The sequence below is a fragment of the Bidens hawaiensis genome, unplaced genomic scaffold (genome assembly GCF_021521415.1).
Source record: "Bidens hawaiensis isolate Kalapana, Puna unplaced genomic scaffold, B.hawaiensis_p1.1 tig00030699_1, whole genome shotgun sequence".
NCBI classification, from domain to species: domain Eukaryota; kingdom Viridiplantae; phylum Streptophyta; class Magnoliopsida; order Asterales; family Asteraceae; genus Bidens; species Bidens hawaiensis.
In genome coordinates, this window is record NW_027495124.1 from 208,957 (window position 1) to 226,449 (window position 17,493).

At 42.5% G+C, this 17,493-nt stretch overlaps 2 protein-coding genes and 1 non-coding gene across 3 annotated transcripts; 2 read left to right on the forward strand and 1 right to left on the reverse strand.

Moving 5' to 3' along the window:
• Positions 1-287: 287 nt before the first annotated feature.
• On the forward strand, positions 288-13,078 carry LOC143580848 (G-type lectin S-receptor-like serine/threonine-protein kinase SD1-1). The gene is made up of 6 exons (XM_077063776.1): positions 288-359; positions 11,765-11,866; positions 11,937-12,147; positions 12,241-12,478; positions 12,577-12,703; positions 12,782-13,078. The coding sequence occupies exons 1-6, from the start codon at positions 288-290 to the stop codon at positions 13,076-13,078; spliced, it is 1,047 nt and encodes a 348-aa protein (XP_076919891.1).
• A 1,693-nt stretch (positions 13,079-14,771) lies between these two features.
• TRNAT-UGU (transfer RNA threonine (anticodon UGU)) lies at positions 14,772-14,843 on the forward strand. Its single transcript has one exon. It is a non-coding gene; the product is annotated as a tRNA-Thr (tRNA).
• A 114-nt stretch (positions 14,844-14,957) lies between these two features.
• On the reverse strand, positions 14,958-16,911 carry LOC143580855 (D-amino-acid transaminase, chloroplastic-like). Its single transcript, XM_077063780.1, has 3 exons — positions 16,727-16,911; positions 15,179-15,852; positions 14,958-15,093 (listed from the first exon to the last, which is right to left on the reverse strand). The coding sequence occupies exons 1-3, from the start codon at positions 16,843-16,845 to the stop codon at positions 14,996-14,998; spliced, it is 891 nt and encodes a 296-aa protein (XP_076919895.1). The 5' UTR covers positions 16,846-16,911; the 3' UTR covers positions 14,958-14,995.
• Between the last annotated feature and the right edge of the window lie 582 nt (positions 16,912-17,493).

Below are 17,493 nucleotides of genomic sequence, written 5' to 3' on the forward strand. Positions count from 1 at the left end.
AAACAATCAAACATAAAAGGAGGTCTTGCTATTTTGTCAAAAAAAAAAAAAAAAAAAAAGAAGCCAGTGCAGTGTAGCCACCAAATGGAAGATATATCAAGGAATTAGTTAGTTGTTATTTGTTTTTTATGTACTCAACTTCTAAGAAGTAGTGTTGTTTTATTATGTTTGTTGTATGAACCTAATTTTAAGATTATGGTTTGAATTGAACAATTATCTTCTTTATGCACTTCTTGTTCCGACTCTTAATCTAATTTTGTCATTTTGATAGCCATCTTGTAAGTACAATGAATCTGTTCAGGATTAATAAACAAAATGATGCTGATAAAGTGGAAGAAACACAAGATTTGGAAGTAACTGTAGGTCTAACAACTAATCTCGGATCAATCTGTAAATTTGGTGAACGGAAATTACCAAGAATATCCAGATCAAGAAACACACACACAAAATTGAGAAAAAGAAGAGTAGAAGAATAGATTATTTGCAAAAGCTTATCTAGTGTGTGGAGTATAACATGGTATTTATACTCCACACCTAGGTTACACTTCAAATGAGCCTCTTGGGCCGGTCTAACATGGGCAAATACAATTTCTTTGGCCATTGGCCCAAATACAACTAACTAAATAAAAGCTCATTAAAGATAAACCTTACAAAATGCATTTAATACAAATGCATAAATAAAACATTAAACAAATTGGGACTCAACAATATCCTTCTAGGCTTTAGTAAAGATCCATGCTTCTGACTCTAGCTTTGCCTTAATCAGTCTCATAAGAAAACCAGATTCTCTAGTCATCAGGCTATCTCCGAGAATTTTAATACCTCGACCGAGCTTAAACAAAAAAGCTCATAAACCTAACAAGTAACGAAATATATAAGCTAATTTTTTAAACGACATTAATGCCATTTAATGTTATAACAATAAAAATGGAAAAAAATATAGTAATAATTCCAAATACAATAACAGCTAACTGCTAGCCTATGATTCGTGAAATTCTCCTAGCATTCTTGGCAGCAAATTATTTGATTATCACTTTCAGTTTATATTATCCAAATATCCAATCGTTCGACAGAATAACGGAACAATCATAAAATAATCAAATAGTTAAAACTTAAAATCATACCCTAGTGAGTCACTGAGTTGGTATGATGAGGGAATTAACATGTGACTTGCATGTGGAGAGAGAAAATATGTCATATTACTTTTATACCATTTTTCCTTTGATCCCCACTTGACACATGTCAATCAATTATGTCTTCTCATTTTTGTTAAACTTTGTAGAATAACTCAACCCACATAAGCAAATTACATGGATATTTAATATCCATATGGTGATCTATTGGTAATAACTTCATGTTACCTATATTTAAAAAATCCACATGCTTCATGTGTATACTAATATTCAATGGGGACAAAGAAACTATCACTATGATTTCACTAATGTGTTCTTCATGATTGTTGTAATAATATTACATATCCACATTTAAATAATTAATATTTAGATCTAGTTTTAATTTAACGAAACAAATAACAAGAAACACATATTATTTCTTAATAATATTTGTCAGAACCATATTAATATCAATTCAATCATGATTCTTATAAAACAAAAGAATGAATACTTATTTGTGGAGATCTGAAGTCACGAATAGTATATGGCCCAATCTTCTTGTTCCTCATAATGCCTCATAACACCAAAAAGAAAACCATATCTATATCTCTTTGTTTCTTCTAGAAATCTCCCATTAGAACCATGCCAAAAATGGCATATCATTTAATTCGAATCACATGGTTAAGGTATTTCCCATTTGATAGTTATTGTCAGAACTCATAAACCCAATTCATCATTTATATATTCATCAAAACATACCAACTTGTTGTAGGGTTTCAAATAATGGTTCACAAACCTAACTCCAAAAAATAAATAAAACTTGAAAACAAGATCACCTATTCTAATCAAACCTCTAAACCACAAGAATTATATTCACCATATGCGAATTAGGGTTTCATCAAAATTCAGTTGAACCAGACAAATAGATTTGTCTTTATTGTATAATTGCATACCTGGATGATAAATTCGATCAAATATTCAAACCTTATGAACTTGATTTCAATCTTCATAAATACTAAGTGGCCCTAGATAAATCTCTAACTTTCAGATAAAACTATTTCACTGGTTGCGGGCGATTGATTTATCAGATAAGGCGGAGATTTCTCGTTCTTGGAATTGGATTTGTATTAAAGATAAGACAACAAGAGGCAATAGCAAATTGATGATAGTTGTTATCCCTATTCTTCTAGGTGCAACCATTCTGCTTGGAATGTGCATTATAATCATCAGATACAGAAGGCAAAAGCTACAAGGTAATAACTCTGTTAATTGCTTAACATTCTTTTGAGCAGTTAATATAAACTACTATGAGAAGGTACTTAACATCCAGCTATGGCTCTTCTGCTCTTGTTTTGTAGAAAGGCATGGTCCAATTACTCGACAAGATGTCGTAGACCTACCTGAAGAGGTAGGTCCTTCAGGTAGGTCCCAGGAGAGCCCAGTTGGACCCGCAAGACTCACCTTGAAAATGGACGTCTGCGCAGTTGAACCCGCAAGACTCCTTAACGGACGTCTGCGCGGTTGAACCCGCAAGACTTAACTTAAAGGGACGTCTGCGCAGAGACCAACTGGATCCGCAGGACCCACCATGCTCAGAGACGTGACGTCCTTACGCGCAGTACGCAAGCTGTTCCCGCAGGAAAAGCCTCCCAATGGTGAAGTACTCCGCCTGTTCCCGCAGCTGCGGATACAAGCCATCAGGGAAGGCTACCCGCGCAGCAAGGCTACACGCACAAGGCACTTAACTCTCATAATAATTCAGTAATGTCACCTGAAGAAGGAATGAGCAAAGCCGGGAATACTCCCGCCCAAATGAGCCAGTCCGTACGATACTGGAGGATCTTTTGTACTGTACCTGACGAGGTATGGACAAAAGATCTGACCAAAGATACGACAGCTCACTGACAACAGTATGACGAGCAGCACGCTCTTGTACTGTATGTCACTATTAGCCGCTGCCTACTCACCAACCTGTCGGAGGACGTGCATAGCCTGCAGTTGGTGGAACAGGAATAGTACACAGCCGGCCTGGTCACTATCAGCCGCTGCCTACCCACCAACCACCAGCATGGCATGTGCGTAGCTCACAGTTGGCAGAACAGGAACACTATTCAGCCGGCTGTATCTTCTTGGAAACCTACATTCGGCTATAAATACTCCAACACCTTGGAATGGTATATCATCTTATCTTGTATCTTATCTCATATCTTATATCTTGATATATTACCTGATATCTGCTCTAGTCATTCTCTTAATATACACTTATATTCAAGAGCAATCTAGTCTGATTCTCACGCCGGAGGGTGGTCACAAGGAGGTACCCCCCCTTCTCAGTGACGAGCTCACGGTGTCTGTTTTGCAGGTTATCAGAAGAACCATCTTTGCCGGATCTAACCCCTCGTGGGAAACATCTATTTAACCCCCAGATTGTTCATAATCTGCCCGGGGTCGATTAGTGTTTCTTCATTGGCGCCATCCGTGCATAAAAGCTAGAACTTAATCCTTTTCAGTTTTCTCAAAACTTCTGGAAAGATGGTTAAAGAAACTCCGGTAACCACAACCCCAGCTACTGGGGGGAATACCGGCGACTACACAGTTTTTACGAACACTACCCCGGTTACCCAAGCCGGGGCAAGTGCAGTAAATTTTACGAACACTACCCCAGTTACCCGAGCTGGGGCAAGTGCAGTAAATAATCGCTCACTGGGATTCACCGATACCCAGTTAGAGAGACAACGAACGAGGCTCCCCCGCCAAACACTCGATGAAGTTAAAGCGTGGGCGGAAGCACGTCAAAAAGAATTCCAAGCTGAGTTGGATGAACGCTTACGTTCACTCCAACAGGCTGATGAATTCGTAGAGTACTTGGACGATGATTCGGAGGAATCCGATAGTGACGCAAACCCTCGTCATAGGGCGAAAGGGAAGCGTAAGGAAACGGACTTCCAACCGAGAAGGCATTTTGGAGAAACCTTCAAACCAAAAAACGCTGGTGGAAACCCACGTGACTTCTCCAAAACATTTAGACCAACTGCGGAAAATACGGGAACGTCCAAATTTGCAAGGGACATTGCGGAAGCAATCGCCCCGAAAAGTGCCAAACAGATGTCCAACATCGGCACTTACGATGGTATATCTGATCCAGACGATCATTTGAACAGATTCATAGCGGGGGCAACCGTCAGTAATTGGACGGAACCTACGTGGTGTTACATGTTCCAAATGAAGCTTGTTGGGCCAGCTAGAGCGTGGTTCGATCGTCTACCGGTCAACCACATCTACGATTGGGCAGACTTCCAACAGAAGTTTAGCCAACACTTCAGCCAACAAAGAAAGTATACCGAAGAGCAATGGACAATCCTCAATTGCATTCGAGAGGAAGATGAATCTTTGCCAGACTTCATCACTCGCTTCAACTCAAAGAAGCTAAGTCTGGGTAATATTAGCGAAGATCTTGTTCGCGCTGCTTTCATCCAGGGCGCGAAAGACCCAGAGCTCATCCGCACCTTAACGGGTAAAGATGGCATGCCATCCACATGGGATGCCATCATGACAGCAGCTAAACGCTTTGCGGAAACGGAGAAGCAACTGGGTAGAGATCTCCCCCAGAGCACAAACCTCTACACCCAGAAAACAAGAGAAAACAACGTCCTTACCACCCGACTAAACAAAAAGCGGAAGCAAGGCATTTGGCAGTCAAGGGTAAACTTTGACACCTCATCCGGCTTGCAACATCGGTTAGGCGGAAGGGATAACGTACAGTCGAACCAGAACTCCAGATGGACGCCACTCACCAAAAGCGTCACCGCCACTGAGAAGCTCCCATGGCCAAAGGCTCCAATAATCCGACATCGTCACAATGCTGATCGGAGCAAATACTGTGACTTTCACAGGACAAAAGGCCACAACACTAAAGAATGCACAGACGTGAAGGACATCGTCGAAGCATTTGTCAGAGATGGGACGCTCGCGCACCTCGTGGCGTAACGAACGCTGAATAGGCTGATGCGTGTAGAACCCCAGTTGGGGAAAACACGAATAAAACTACAGCTTCAATGTTGGAGACTACATACTGCGTAAACAACGAGATTCCGAACCAAGTGCATATCGGCTCGAAAGGCTCGATGACACTCCCAAGAACATGGAAGGGAGCTCAATTACACAATCTGCATGTAGATCAATTCCAAACTTGTAAAAGAAAAGGCCTAGAGCCACTTCTAATGGAAATGATTCTCCTTATCACATTGACGCTGATGGTCTTACATTTATACTTAATGAACTTTCCACACTGATATGCCGGTCTTCACCGCATACATAAGTGGGGAAGTAAGTCGTTGCTTGTGGAAGGCGGCAAAACCCGCATAAACACAAAAAACGGCAAACCTTCACGCAGGTCAGTCATAGGTAAAGTTAGGTCATCCCACTAAATGAAAGTGCCGGTCTTACCCGCACAAATCATGATAGAGGAAACCGAACTAACCTATTGACAACCACGCGTCGAACGGTTAATTTATTCAACACTGATATGCCGGTTTTCACCGCATAAATAAGTGTAAAGAAATCGTTGCATGTGGACGGCGGCAAAACCCGCGTAAGCACAAAAAACAGATGAAGACAACCTTCACGCAGGTCAGTTATAGGTAAAGTTTGGTGATCCCACTAAATGAAAGTGCCGGTCCTAACCGCACAAATCATGATAGAGGAAACCGAACTAACCTATTGACAACCGCGCGTTGAACGGTTAACTTTCAAAATACTTAGAAAATTTCTAACAAAAGGATGAGGAAAACCTCCAAGCAGGTCAGATATAGGTGAAGTTTAGCCATCCTACTAAGTGCAAGTGACGGTCTTACCCGCACAATCACGAAGGAGGAAGCAAAACTTCAACCTATTATCTACCACGTTCAAAGGTTAACTTATTCTAAACACTTAGAAAATTTCGAAGATGAGGAAAACCTCCACGCAGGTCAGATATAGGTAAAAGTTTAGCCATCCTAAGTGCAAGTGACGGTCTTACCTGCACAATCACGAAGGAAGAAGCAAAACTTCAACCTATTATCTACCACGTTCAAAGGTCAACTTATTCAGAACACTTGGAAGGTTGCTAATTTAAACTAAAGTATGCATGAGCAAGTCATCCAGTGAAAGTAGCGGTCCTACCCGCACAAAGATTTATATTTCATAATAATTCAAGTATTACAAGAATGGCCGGGTATCTACCCGCCTACAAGAATATAAATCTGTACAATGTAAACCTATCCTAACAGTGGGAAGGGATCTAAAGGTTCAAGCTTCAGGACCACTTCCTCTAAACCCACTTGTACCCGCACCATCACTTGGCTGTGGCGGTTCAAGGAAGGTCTTGAGAATGGTTAACCCATCATCAGCAGCAGCAACTTCGTTCACCTTCTCCACCACCGGATGCGGGAAGGCGGCATACTGGTTCACTGCTTGGTCATATACAGCTTCAGTATCCACATCATATAAAGGGAAGTTGGAAGGCGGGATGCCCTTCTCAACGAACCCTAGACCAAGCAGGAAGCCGGCCTTTTCCCCATCCTCATGAGAAGCGTTGAGGGCTGCGCTCATGGCATCGTCGTATGATGTGTCCGTGAAGACTCGATGCACAACCTACAAGAAAAAATACAAGTATCGAAACCTTTTCTATGTACAAAGAAAAGCGTAAAGATATTATGAAATTACGCATACCTGAGACAACGCTTCTCGAAGAAGCCATTCCTTGGCAACCAGAGCCTCCTGGAGGGCAGCTTGAGCTTGGTTACGGGCGCGTTCGGCTTCACTTTTGTTAAGGTTGGCGAGCAACACTTCCTTAGCAGCAGCCTCTTCAACGCCCCTTAGCTTCCGCTCAGTGTGGTCAAGCACGCCCCTCTGGTCCAAGATCTCCTGGAGCTTCTTGGCGTCTTCCATAGCCAAGGCATCATGAGCCTGCTGGAGCCTCTCTAGCTTGGCTTTAAGCTCCTCATTCTCAATGCGTAGAGGCTCAGCAACAGCTTCAGCCTTGGTGGCCCTCTCAGTTGCGTTCCGTGCAGTTTCCTTAGCCAGCCGAAGCTGTTCGTTAACAGCTTGGGCAGCCTTGGAACGGGCCTCGAGACGGGCCTGAACTTCAACTTCAAGGGCCTGGAAGGCCTTCTCCTTTTCCGCAGCCACTGCGGCAAGCCTCTTGTTCTCCTCCCGGATGGCCCGCGCCTGAGCCACTTCCAGACTACGCGCCGTCTTTAACTTGTCGTTTTCACGACAAAGTAACTCGACGCGCGGCTGCATCCGGGCAAGGAGAATCCGTAGTTCATTCGACAGCCTACCCTCCTAGTAGCTGGACATGGCTTCCCCCACCGCACCGGCGGGGGCGGCGTGGCGCGCCCATTCGACGCATTCTACAGGCGTCCGAAGGGTTGTTCCTCGGTGGATGTTCCATCGTGGAACATACACTTCAGTGGAATCCGACACTGCAAAAGCATAAGGCAGTTAGGAAAAGATGATAAAAAAATATATATAAAAAATAAAGGCCAAAATAACCCTACGCACCTGTAGGGTCGACGACAGGCCTGTAGCCGCCAAACCCATCACCCGAACCTAACGGATATCCATCCAAGAGGTCAGGCAGATGGGAAGGAGGCGGAGATTGGCTTGACGCCCAACCCCAAACATACCTGCTGAACCGGCCGGGGGCGAGGTAGTTTCCGGCGCGGGAGGCACGGTCGAAGCCGCTGCGGTAGAAACCAACGGAGGTGAACTCACCAGAGGTGAACTCACAACCGTGGCCGTGGCTGCGGAAGAATCCACAGTAACACTCACCGCCGGCTCAGTGAAGGAATCAGTAAATATGGCACTGACAGCCGGCGGAGATGTCATCACAGTTGGAACAGTTGGCTCAACTGGATGAGCAACTGAACCAACTGAAGCAGGCTCAGTCGCCTGGGTCATCGCCTCAGGTAGGTTGACCAAGCCTACCGTCATGGGTCCGGAGGTGCTCCTCCCCGCTCCACCCTAGAATGCGGTAGCATCCACGCCTGCACAAAGAAGATATATAAGTATAATGGCGGAAAGCTATGCAGTTAAAGTAAAGGAAGATTATACTTACGGGTTTTCTTGAGCCTAAAGGTTCTGACAGGCGGGGAGGAACCCGATGGAGCCGGCCTCTTCACGCCGCTCACCGTCGTCACACTGGGCTGCCCGGAGGTGACAGCCGTCTCAACCTCCGGAACAGTGGTCTCACTACCACCAGGGTTCCCCGCCGCCTCCTCGCTCTGGGTTTCCAAGTCAGACCGGACAACCGGATCGGCGGTGGAGGCAACCTTCGCCTTTCCCTTCGCGCCAGTAGCCTTCTTTTTCCGCACCAACAAAGGACCATCTGCGGATTCCTCGTCAGAAGATGACAAAATTAGAGGAATTCCCGCAGAGGTTTGAGCATTGAGAGGGCGAGGGTCAAAAAGTTCTTTACCTGGCCGTCTGGCGCTCAGGATCTCGTGGCCTGGCGGGTAGACCTCCACGAACCGATCCGCCGTTTGCTCAAGAATGGGCAACTCGTTCTCATCTAGAGCACGAGTACCCATCCGAGCGGGACCATCAGCCTCCCGCGGATGCAGGAGCGACTGCAAGTCATTCCCCTCTGAAATAAAAAAAAGAAACAGTTAAAAGAAAAACCTATATCAACAAAGAAGACAGAGCATACCGTAAGGGACAGAGTTCAAACCGTATTCGAGGACGATGGGAATCTGTGACGCCTCCTTCCACACCCGGCTCATCCCGAGCATCACCATCCCGGACTCCGCAAAGCGGTACACCGGAGTCTGGATCCGGGAGATCTTGGCGAACCACTCCGCCTCCTGGTGGTTGAGGGCGTGAAGGGCGGGGAGTGCTCTCCCATTCTTAAACGTCATCGCAAGGGGGACGACGCGAGCGGAGATATAGAAAAACTCCCGCTTCCACGACCGAAGACTGCGCTCGGTGGCGCAGATCTTCAAACCCTTGATGCGATTGACCAAGGTGTACCACCCCTGGATGCACCTCCAGGAGTAGAAGGTCATCAACCGATCAACGTGGGGCTCCACGCCCAGAATGAGGCACACCCACTCAAAGTGGCGGATCTTGGCGATCGCCATCGGGTGTACCTCCGTCAGATGCACACCGTGCCTCTCCAAGACACGGTATACAAACTTCGTCAATGGGAACCTGAGATTCCCATAAACGAAGAATGCAGCGTACACCCCTATCTTACCCTTGGGGGCATCGTACACCGTCTGATGAGGCTCCGGAAACTCAGGCTCGAAAGGCTCGAGCATGAACTTCCGGACGATGTACTGGTAGAGGTCAATAGGAAGAGCGCACTGGCACTCGCCAGCAGTGCTCTTGTCGTCCTTTTCGGACGTCGACGTCGGGTTCTTGACGAACAACTCAGACTCCTCGGCAGTGGCCTCAAAATCACGGGTAGAAGACATGTTTTGGATGTACAGAACAACGATTTCAGAAGAAGGCTCGACGGAATAGTGAGTATTCGCCGGAAATCGTTTGGAAGATGAAGAGAGAAGTGAAAGTGTGGACTAAGGTGCACCCTCTCGCCCTTTATATACTCATCGCAATTAATGCGATGAATTTAATGCGGAAGAGAGAGAAATCGCAGGTGCAATGAAACTATGACACGTGGCAAAGAGCAAGCTGGCAACAGCTGTTGAAAGGACGCGTGCCATTAATTTCGCGGCCACGCGCCCGAAAAATCGCGCCCACGCGCCTGAAAAAGCGTCTGGAATGACCATGTACTGTCACGTCGCCATAAATTCCTGCACGTTCTGACACAGTCAGAAGAAACCGTCGGACGACGTTTTAACAGTTTGGACTGTTCTTATCCTTTCACCAACTCTTCGAATTTCAAATTTTCAAAAAGATTCAAAAGTAAGCGGGAATATACCCCTTACCTTGGCAACCAAGTAACTATAAGACAGGTGCGAGTACAATGTTAAGGCAAAACCCTTCACATACTTAGCACCTGCAGGGAATTGAAGCCAAGAATACCTCGGCAACCAAGTAACCATAAGACGGGTGCGAGTACAGTGTCAAGGCAAAACCCTTCACATACTTAGCACCCGCAGGGAATTGAAGCCAGGAATACCTTGGAAGTAAAGTAACTATAAGACGAGTGCGGGTACAGTGTCAAGGCGAAACCCTTCACATACCTAGCACTCCGCAGGGAATTGAAACCAAGAAGGATCTTCTGGGCCGTGCTTGCGAAAACGGGAATAACATCCCCGCATAGCGGGAACGTCGAGAACTAGATTGTTTGAACCTCCAAGATGGAATTGGTTGTTTAAACATAATTGATCACTATGTTTAAAACTACCAAAACCTCATGGAGAATCTACACAAGTGGAACTCAACGCTCCTGACTTGCGAGGAGGTTACAGACCTACCCGCATCACACCCAAAGATCAAGCAGAAAAGTCGGGAATTTCTGCAGTGACATTAGGACTTCTGCGGGAAGAATCCCCATGGAAAACCTTAAAACTAAACCCCTTTTCAAAACCCCTTGCTTAAGTCCAAAAGTTCACCTCACTTATTAACAATTCATGAGAAGAACATTGGACTGGGGGGACTTGAAGAGGTAGGTCCCAGCAGAGCCCAGTTGGACCCGCAAGACTCACCTTGAAAAGGGACGTCTGCGCAGTTGAACCCGCAAGACTCCTTAACGGACGTCTGCGCGGTTGAACCCGCAAGACTTAACTTAAAGGGACGTCTGCGCAGAGACCAACTGGATCCGCAAGACCCACCATGCTCAGAGACGTGACGTCCTTACGCGCAGTACGCAAGCTGTTCCCGCAGGAAAAGCCTCCCAATGGTGAAGTACTCCGCCTGTTCCCGCAGCTGCGGATACAAGCCATCAGGGAAGGCTACCCGCGCAGCAAGGCTACACGCACAAGGCACTTAACTCTCAGAATAATTAAGTCATGTCACCTGAAGAAGGAATGAGCAAAGCCGGGAATACTCCCGCCCAAATGAGTCAGTCCGTACGATACTGGAGGATCTTTTGTACTGTACCTGACGAGGTATGGACAAAAGATCTGACCAAAGATACGACAGCTCACTGACAACAGTATGACGAGCAGCACGCTCTTGTACTGTATGTCACTATTAGCCGCTGCCTACTCACCAACCTGTCGGAGGACGTGCATAGCCTACAGTTGGTGGAACAGGAATAGTACACAGCCGGCCTGGTCACTATCAGCCGCTGTCTACCCACCAACCACCAGCATGGCATGTGCGTAGCCCACAGTTGGCAGAACAGGAACACTATTCAGCCGGCTGTACCTTCTTGGAAACCTACCTTCGGCTATAAATACTCCAACACCTTGGAATGGTATATCATCTTATCTTGTATCTTATCTCATATCTTATATCTTGATATATTACCTGATATCTGCTCTAGTCATTCTCTTAATATACACTTATATTCAAGAGCAATCTAGTCTGATTCTCACGCCGGAGGGTGGTCACAAGGAGGTACCCCCCCCCCCTTCTCAGTGACGAGCTCACGGTGTCTTTTTTGCAGGTTATCAGAAGAATCATCTTTGCCGGATCTAACCCCTCGTGGGAAACATCTATTTAACCCCCAGATTGTTCATAATCTGCCCGGGGTCGATTAGTGTTTCTTCATCTTTTTTAGTTTATCGACATTAGTTGCTGCAACAAACAACTTTTCAGATAGTAACAAGCTCGGTCAGGGTGGATTTGGACCAGTTTACAAGGTATCATTCAATCTTGAAACAATATTGTTACGTTAGTTTATATTAAAAGAAGTTAAACCTATCTGTTAAGGGATGTTTGAAAGATGGGCGAGAAGTTGCAGTGAAGCGTCTTTCCACGAGCTCCTCGCAAGGAGTTGAAGAGTTCAGAAACGAAGTTGTATTCATTTCCAGGCTTCAACATCGAAATCTTGTCAAGATTCTTGGATATTGTTTCAAAGGTCAAGAAAAGATGTTGGTTTATGAGTACATGCCTAACAAAGGCCTTGACCAGCTTTTGTTTCGTAAGTTGTTTTTCCTTCTGTTAACAATATAATGTTTGCAACTTTGCCCATTGTAGTCCTGTTTTGTAATTTTAAAATGAAGTTCTTTTTCAGATGATCCCAAAAGCAAAACACTTGACTGGTCGAAACGGTTCCATATTATTGATGGGATCGCTCGAGGTTTACTCTATCTTCATCAAGATTCTCGTCTACAGATCATCCACCGAGATCTCAAACCTGCCAACATTTTGCTTGATCATGACTTGAACCCAAAGATTTCAGATTTTGGCCTTGCAAGAAGCTTTGGAGGAAATGATACCCAAACAAAGACTAAAAGAGTGGTTGGCACATAGTAAGAATTCATTATAAATGTTACAATTATGTTTAATAGTTTACTGCTTAGTATTATGTTCTTGTTTGATAACATGATCGACCAACACACTGGTGCAGTGGATACATGTCCCCAGAATATGCAGGAAGGGGAATTTTCTCAGTAAAATCAGATGTATTCAGCTTCGGTGTTTTGACGCTAGAGATCGTAAGTGGGATCCAAAGTAGATGCAGTGTTCTCGAAAAAGTAAGACGATAATTCAATGTAGAGTGTTAAATTAATTATCTTTTAATTGTGATTTATATTTTGTAAATGTTCTTTTAGGCATGGAATCACTACAAAGAAGGAAAACTTATGGAATTTGCTGAGTTGTCTTTAATCGAACTAGACCATACATTTGAAGTGTTACGGTCGATCCAAGTGGGCTTACTATGTGTTCAAAACAACCCTGAAGACAGACCAAACATGTCTACTGTGGTTATGATGTTGAGTAGCGACAGTCAATTACCAGAACCGAAACATCCTGGTTTTTACACAGAAAGTAGTTGTGCGAGCTCGAGTAGCATAGAAGCACAAAACTCTTACAACAACGTTACGGTCACACTTATGACAGCTAGATGAGTGGTCTTCCCAAATATTTGCCATGAAAAGACCTGAATAACATATTTTGGTTCAGTTCAAATTTTCAGTGTGCAGCCTTCTTTAAACGTCATGGATCCGTGTGCTCTAGTTTTACCCTATCATGTGTCAACATGTGGCACAGTTAGTATCAATTCCAGAGAGAATCTAGTGTTATTATAAACCTGTCACTTAATCAGTTGTATCTATGTATAATTTTTTTTCTCAATATTCATTGTCATCTCAAGCTACACAAATAGTAAGATATAAGTATGATAAAATGCATGATATGATGTGAAAATTAAGTGTTTAAAGAGCTATATATGTGCCTAAAATGCAACTAAGCAAGTGAATTAAACTAAGTTAAACAAAATTGCCATAAAATGTGAACATTCTTTAAACAAACTAATATTCTTTTTGTTGAACCGTATGATTGAATCCCATATCAAAGCCGTACAGAATCATATGATAAAACAAGCCTAAGTTCATCACGAGAAATTATGTGATTTGAAAGTTGAGATTCGTATTTCGTAATCATATTGCATGATATAACTGTAACTTGTATAAATGTTTGTATTTTTGTAGCAGGATAATTACAAAATTGTAAGTAAAATAAAAATGGATTGTCCATTCGTAATCCGTCCAGTACATAAAACTCTAGTTGGAGAAGTTTGAAACTGGACAGAGAAGAACCTCAATAAATATGTCCTCAATAATCCACCAGTAACACCCATCGATAAACCATCGAAAACACTATTACTCACACCTAATATTGGCAAAGCATCGATGATGGATTCTCGTTAGTAATGACTATGACCGACAGATATTCAACAATATGTTCGTCAGTGATAACGCTTGTTTTTGTAGTGTAAGATATGAAATGGTTATTCGAGTTTAGATCATTAGACACGAAAGATGAGAGTGACATGATCGATCTGTAGAGGATATTAGCGAAGAAGAGATCACTCGATAGTCGATATCTAGACAAGAAGATCGGTATTTACCAAATTTCTATGTCTTGAATTATTCTTTTGATTTTCTTTATTCTCCTCATTTAATTATTTTTGGTTGAAATGACACCCATTGTTGTGCATATTGTAGCTACAGAGTGTAATCCGACATGTTTTATTACATTTTAATCAAAAAATTTCAATCTAAAATAAGTTTGCCAGCTAACACCATATATATGAACTGTAAATTAATAAATTCAATGTTTAGTAACCATTCTTTTAACGAATATGTAGCATAAAACGTTCAAGATCTTGGAGATTGGTTGCGAATTGATTAAACATGATTTTATGTTTGCGGTTCAACCAAAAACTTTGATGGAACGGCTTGATAATGCTAGGATTCATGTCAAGAAGAAAAAGCTTATCGAGGTTGTTTGTTTCTCCACCTGGTGGTGTGCTGCGGAGATACAGAAACACTGCTATATTTCAGCCGAACAAAATTAGAGACGGAGAGATTTTTTAATCTATTTTACATTATTCGTATCTTTGGTATGTTCATAGGAACCGCAAAGTGACTTTTTCTTGGAACAAGTGGTTAAAAAACCCTTTCCTCTTGATGTAATTTGCTTGTTTTGTTTTCAGCTTCTTGCTGAATTCTTTTGATCTAATATATTTGCCGTTAAAAAAAATGTAACATAAAGTGTTTAACCTTATTTTAAATCTTTCTATAGAAATATTTACAGGCCGCCCCTATAGCTCAGTGGTAGAGCGCCAGTCTTGTAAACTGGAGGTCTGTTGTTCGATCCTGCATGGGGGCATGTTATTGACATTTTAATTTTTTTATGCAACTTTTAATATTATGGTCAGGGCAACATAACTAGAGAACTTGCAAACACAAAGCTTAACTTTTATTCATATTCTCTCATTTTCAAAATACAACACCAATTTTAACCATAAATTCAACTTTCTTTTACGCATACGGAACCTTGATCCTGTGTGTCTCCGGACCAGCCACCATATCTTCCCAAACCAAATCCGATAACGCCATTGTCAACTCCCCAACTTTCCCTGTAACGAAACCAACATCATTCATTAATCACCAAAAAAAAAAACTTCATTTTAACGATGAATAATCGAAAATTTAGTTATTTACCGTCACCAATCGGCTTTTCATCCCATTCAACAATAGGCAACACAGGAAGTGTGCTACCAATATACATCATTTCAGCAGCCTGTTTAGCTTCCTCAACTGTAATATTCCCAACTGTCACACTCTTCAACCGCCCGTTTTCAACCAACTTTGGCGCCAATTCAAGAAGCCGTTTCGCAGTACACCCGCTTAAAATCTTATCAAAAAACGGCAAAATAAGCTCCTTGTCACGCATCACAAATCCCACATTCACGTTCGGACCCTCGGCCACATACCCGTCATCGTCCACCCAAATGGACGCAAATGCGCCTTTCTCTTCCGCTTCAAGTTTTGATAAAACGTTTGGGAGGTAGTTAACGTTCTTGCTTGTTGCAAATAATGGTACTTTCATTGGGATTGTGGAGGTTATTACTTTTACGCCTTCTTTACATTGTGAGAATTCTTCGTCTATAACGACTGCGTAGAAAGCGGATGTGGGACACCCGGAAGGCGAAAGTAAGAAGTCTCCTGGTCCTGCACTTATCCAATATCGTAAAGTTCCTTTCGTGCATTTTGATGCGGATGTCAGCTGGATGAGGATGGACCGAAGAGTTGATTTTGGGAATGGAGGTGAGAGTTTGGCGCGTGATGCTGATAATAAGATTCGATCGAGGTGACCATCGAGCTCATAGAGGTATCTGTGATATGCAGATGTCGAATCAAATTAGTGTTTATTGAAGATTGATTAAAGTATGTATGATGAATTAATAATCGCTTGGTCAAAACCTGTTAACCATTTTAGTCAACATCCGTTTTGACCCGAACCAAAATAACTATTTTCTTAAATGGCCCATCCTGACACAAATCCACTCTATCCCAAACCAAAATGACCATTTTTTTACATGGCCCGTCATGACCCAAACTAAAATGACCATTCTGTTTAGACCCGAACCGAATTGACCATTTATAAAATGGGCCAACTGACCAAACCAAATTGACAATTTTTAAAATGGCCCCTTCTGAGCCGAACCTCTCCTGACCCGACCCAACCCCATTCTGACCCGAACAAAATTGACCACTTTTTAAAATGGCCTGTTCTGACCCAAACCAAATTGATATTTCTTAAAATGATGCGTTCTCACCCAAGCCCATTCTGTTCTAACCCAAACCAAAATGTCCATTTTTTAAAATGGCCCGTTCTGACCAGAACCAAGATGACCATTTTTCAAAATGGCCTGTCATGACATGACCCGAACCCATCCTAACACAAACCCGTCTGACCTGAACCAAAATGACTATTTTATTAAATGGTCCATCATGAACCAAACCCATCCTGGCACAAACTTTTTCTAACCTGAACCAAAATGATAATTTTTTTAATGTCCCGTTTTGACCCAAACCCATCCTAAACCAAAATGGCCCCGTCTTAACCCAAGCCCGTGCTGAACCCACACCAAAATGACCTTATCTAAACACCCATCCCGACCCAAACCCGTTCTAACCTAAACCCATTACCCTCCAACCCAACCCGTCCGCATTTCCACATCTAAATTCATAACATCAAGAACTTACCCATCAAGGATAATGGCAGTATCAAACACACCGTGCCCTCGATGCACCATATGATCATCAATCGGGATGACCATCATCGCGGGATCGAGAATAATCCCACCATAAACACTAGAATACATTGCTGGATAAGGCACCTTCTTAACTAAATTCCACTTATCATGTAACTTCTCAAGTAACTAATCATATAGACAAAAAACCACCATCATCATTATTATTATTTTGCATAATTAAATTTATAGCTTCAAATATGACATATATGCACCTCAGATGATGATGAAAAAACATGAACTTGTACATCTTCAACTAAAATCAACCAACAATTGAATTAAACATCAGAATTGTAAAATTAATTAGAAAAATTAACACAAATTAAATAATAAATAATAAAAATCTAAGAATTAATAAGAAACTTGCCTGAATTAGCAGCCATTTGATTGAATGAGTGAGTGAAGTAAATTGGTGTGATTTATAGAGATAAGTTTGGCTACTTTCCCAAATATAAAACAGAGGAATCAAGAACAGATTATAAGTAAAGACAAAAGAAGGTGGCTGAACCTTTATTTGATTCTTTTATAAGTTTGTATTATCTATTATCTATAGTTCTTTGATTTCTAAAAGATTTTGTTAACATGGTTACATGGTATCTATCAAACAAGACAAGACACAAACTCAATACTAAACTTTATCTAGTTTAAAGGGTAAAATGAAATATAAATTAGAAATAAATAATCTCATTTTTGTAGATAATAATTATATTTTTAAAAATC

What these genes read in the sequence shown, in the direction of transcription:
- LOC143580855 (XM_077063780.1), bottom strand. Translation starts at nt 16,845, where the DNA reads ATGTATTCTAGTGTTTATGGTGGGATTATTCTCGATCCCGCGATGATG. An exon ending in ACTGCCATTATCCTTGATGG is followed by an intron (nt 15,853 to 16,726) that starts GTAAGTTCTTGA and finishes TGCATATCACAG; the next exon opens with ATACCTCTATGAGCTCGATG. An exon ending in TGAAAAGCCGATTGGTGACG is followed by an intron (nt 15,094 to 15,178) that starts GTAAATAACTAA and finishes GTTTCGTTACAG; the next exon opens with GGAAAGTTGGGGAGTTGACA.
- LOC143580848 (XM_077063776.1), top strand. Translation starts at nt 288, where the DNA reads ATGAATCTGTTCAGGATTAATAAACAAAATGATGCTGATAAAGTGGAA. An exon ending in GATTTGGACCAGTTTACAAG is followed by an intron (nt 11,867 to 11,936) that starts GTATCATTCAAT and finishes CTATCTGTTAAG; the next exon opens with GGATGTTTGAAAGATGGGCG. An exon ending in GATGCAGTGTTCTCGAAAAA is followed by an intron (nt 12,704 to 12,781) that starts GTAAGACGATAA and finishes ATGTTCTTTTAG; the next exon opens with GCATGGAATCACTACAAAGA.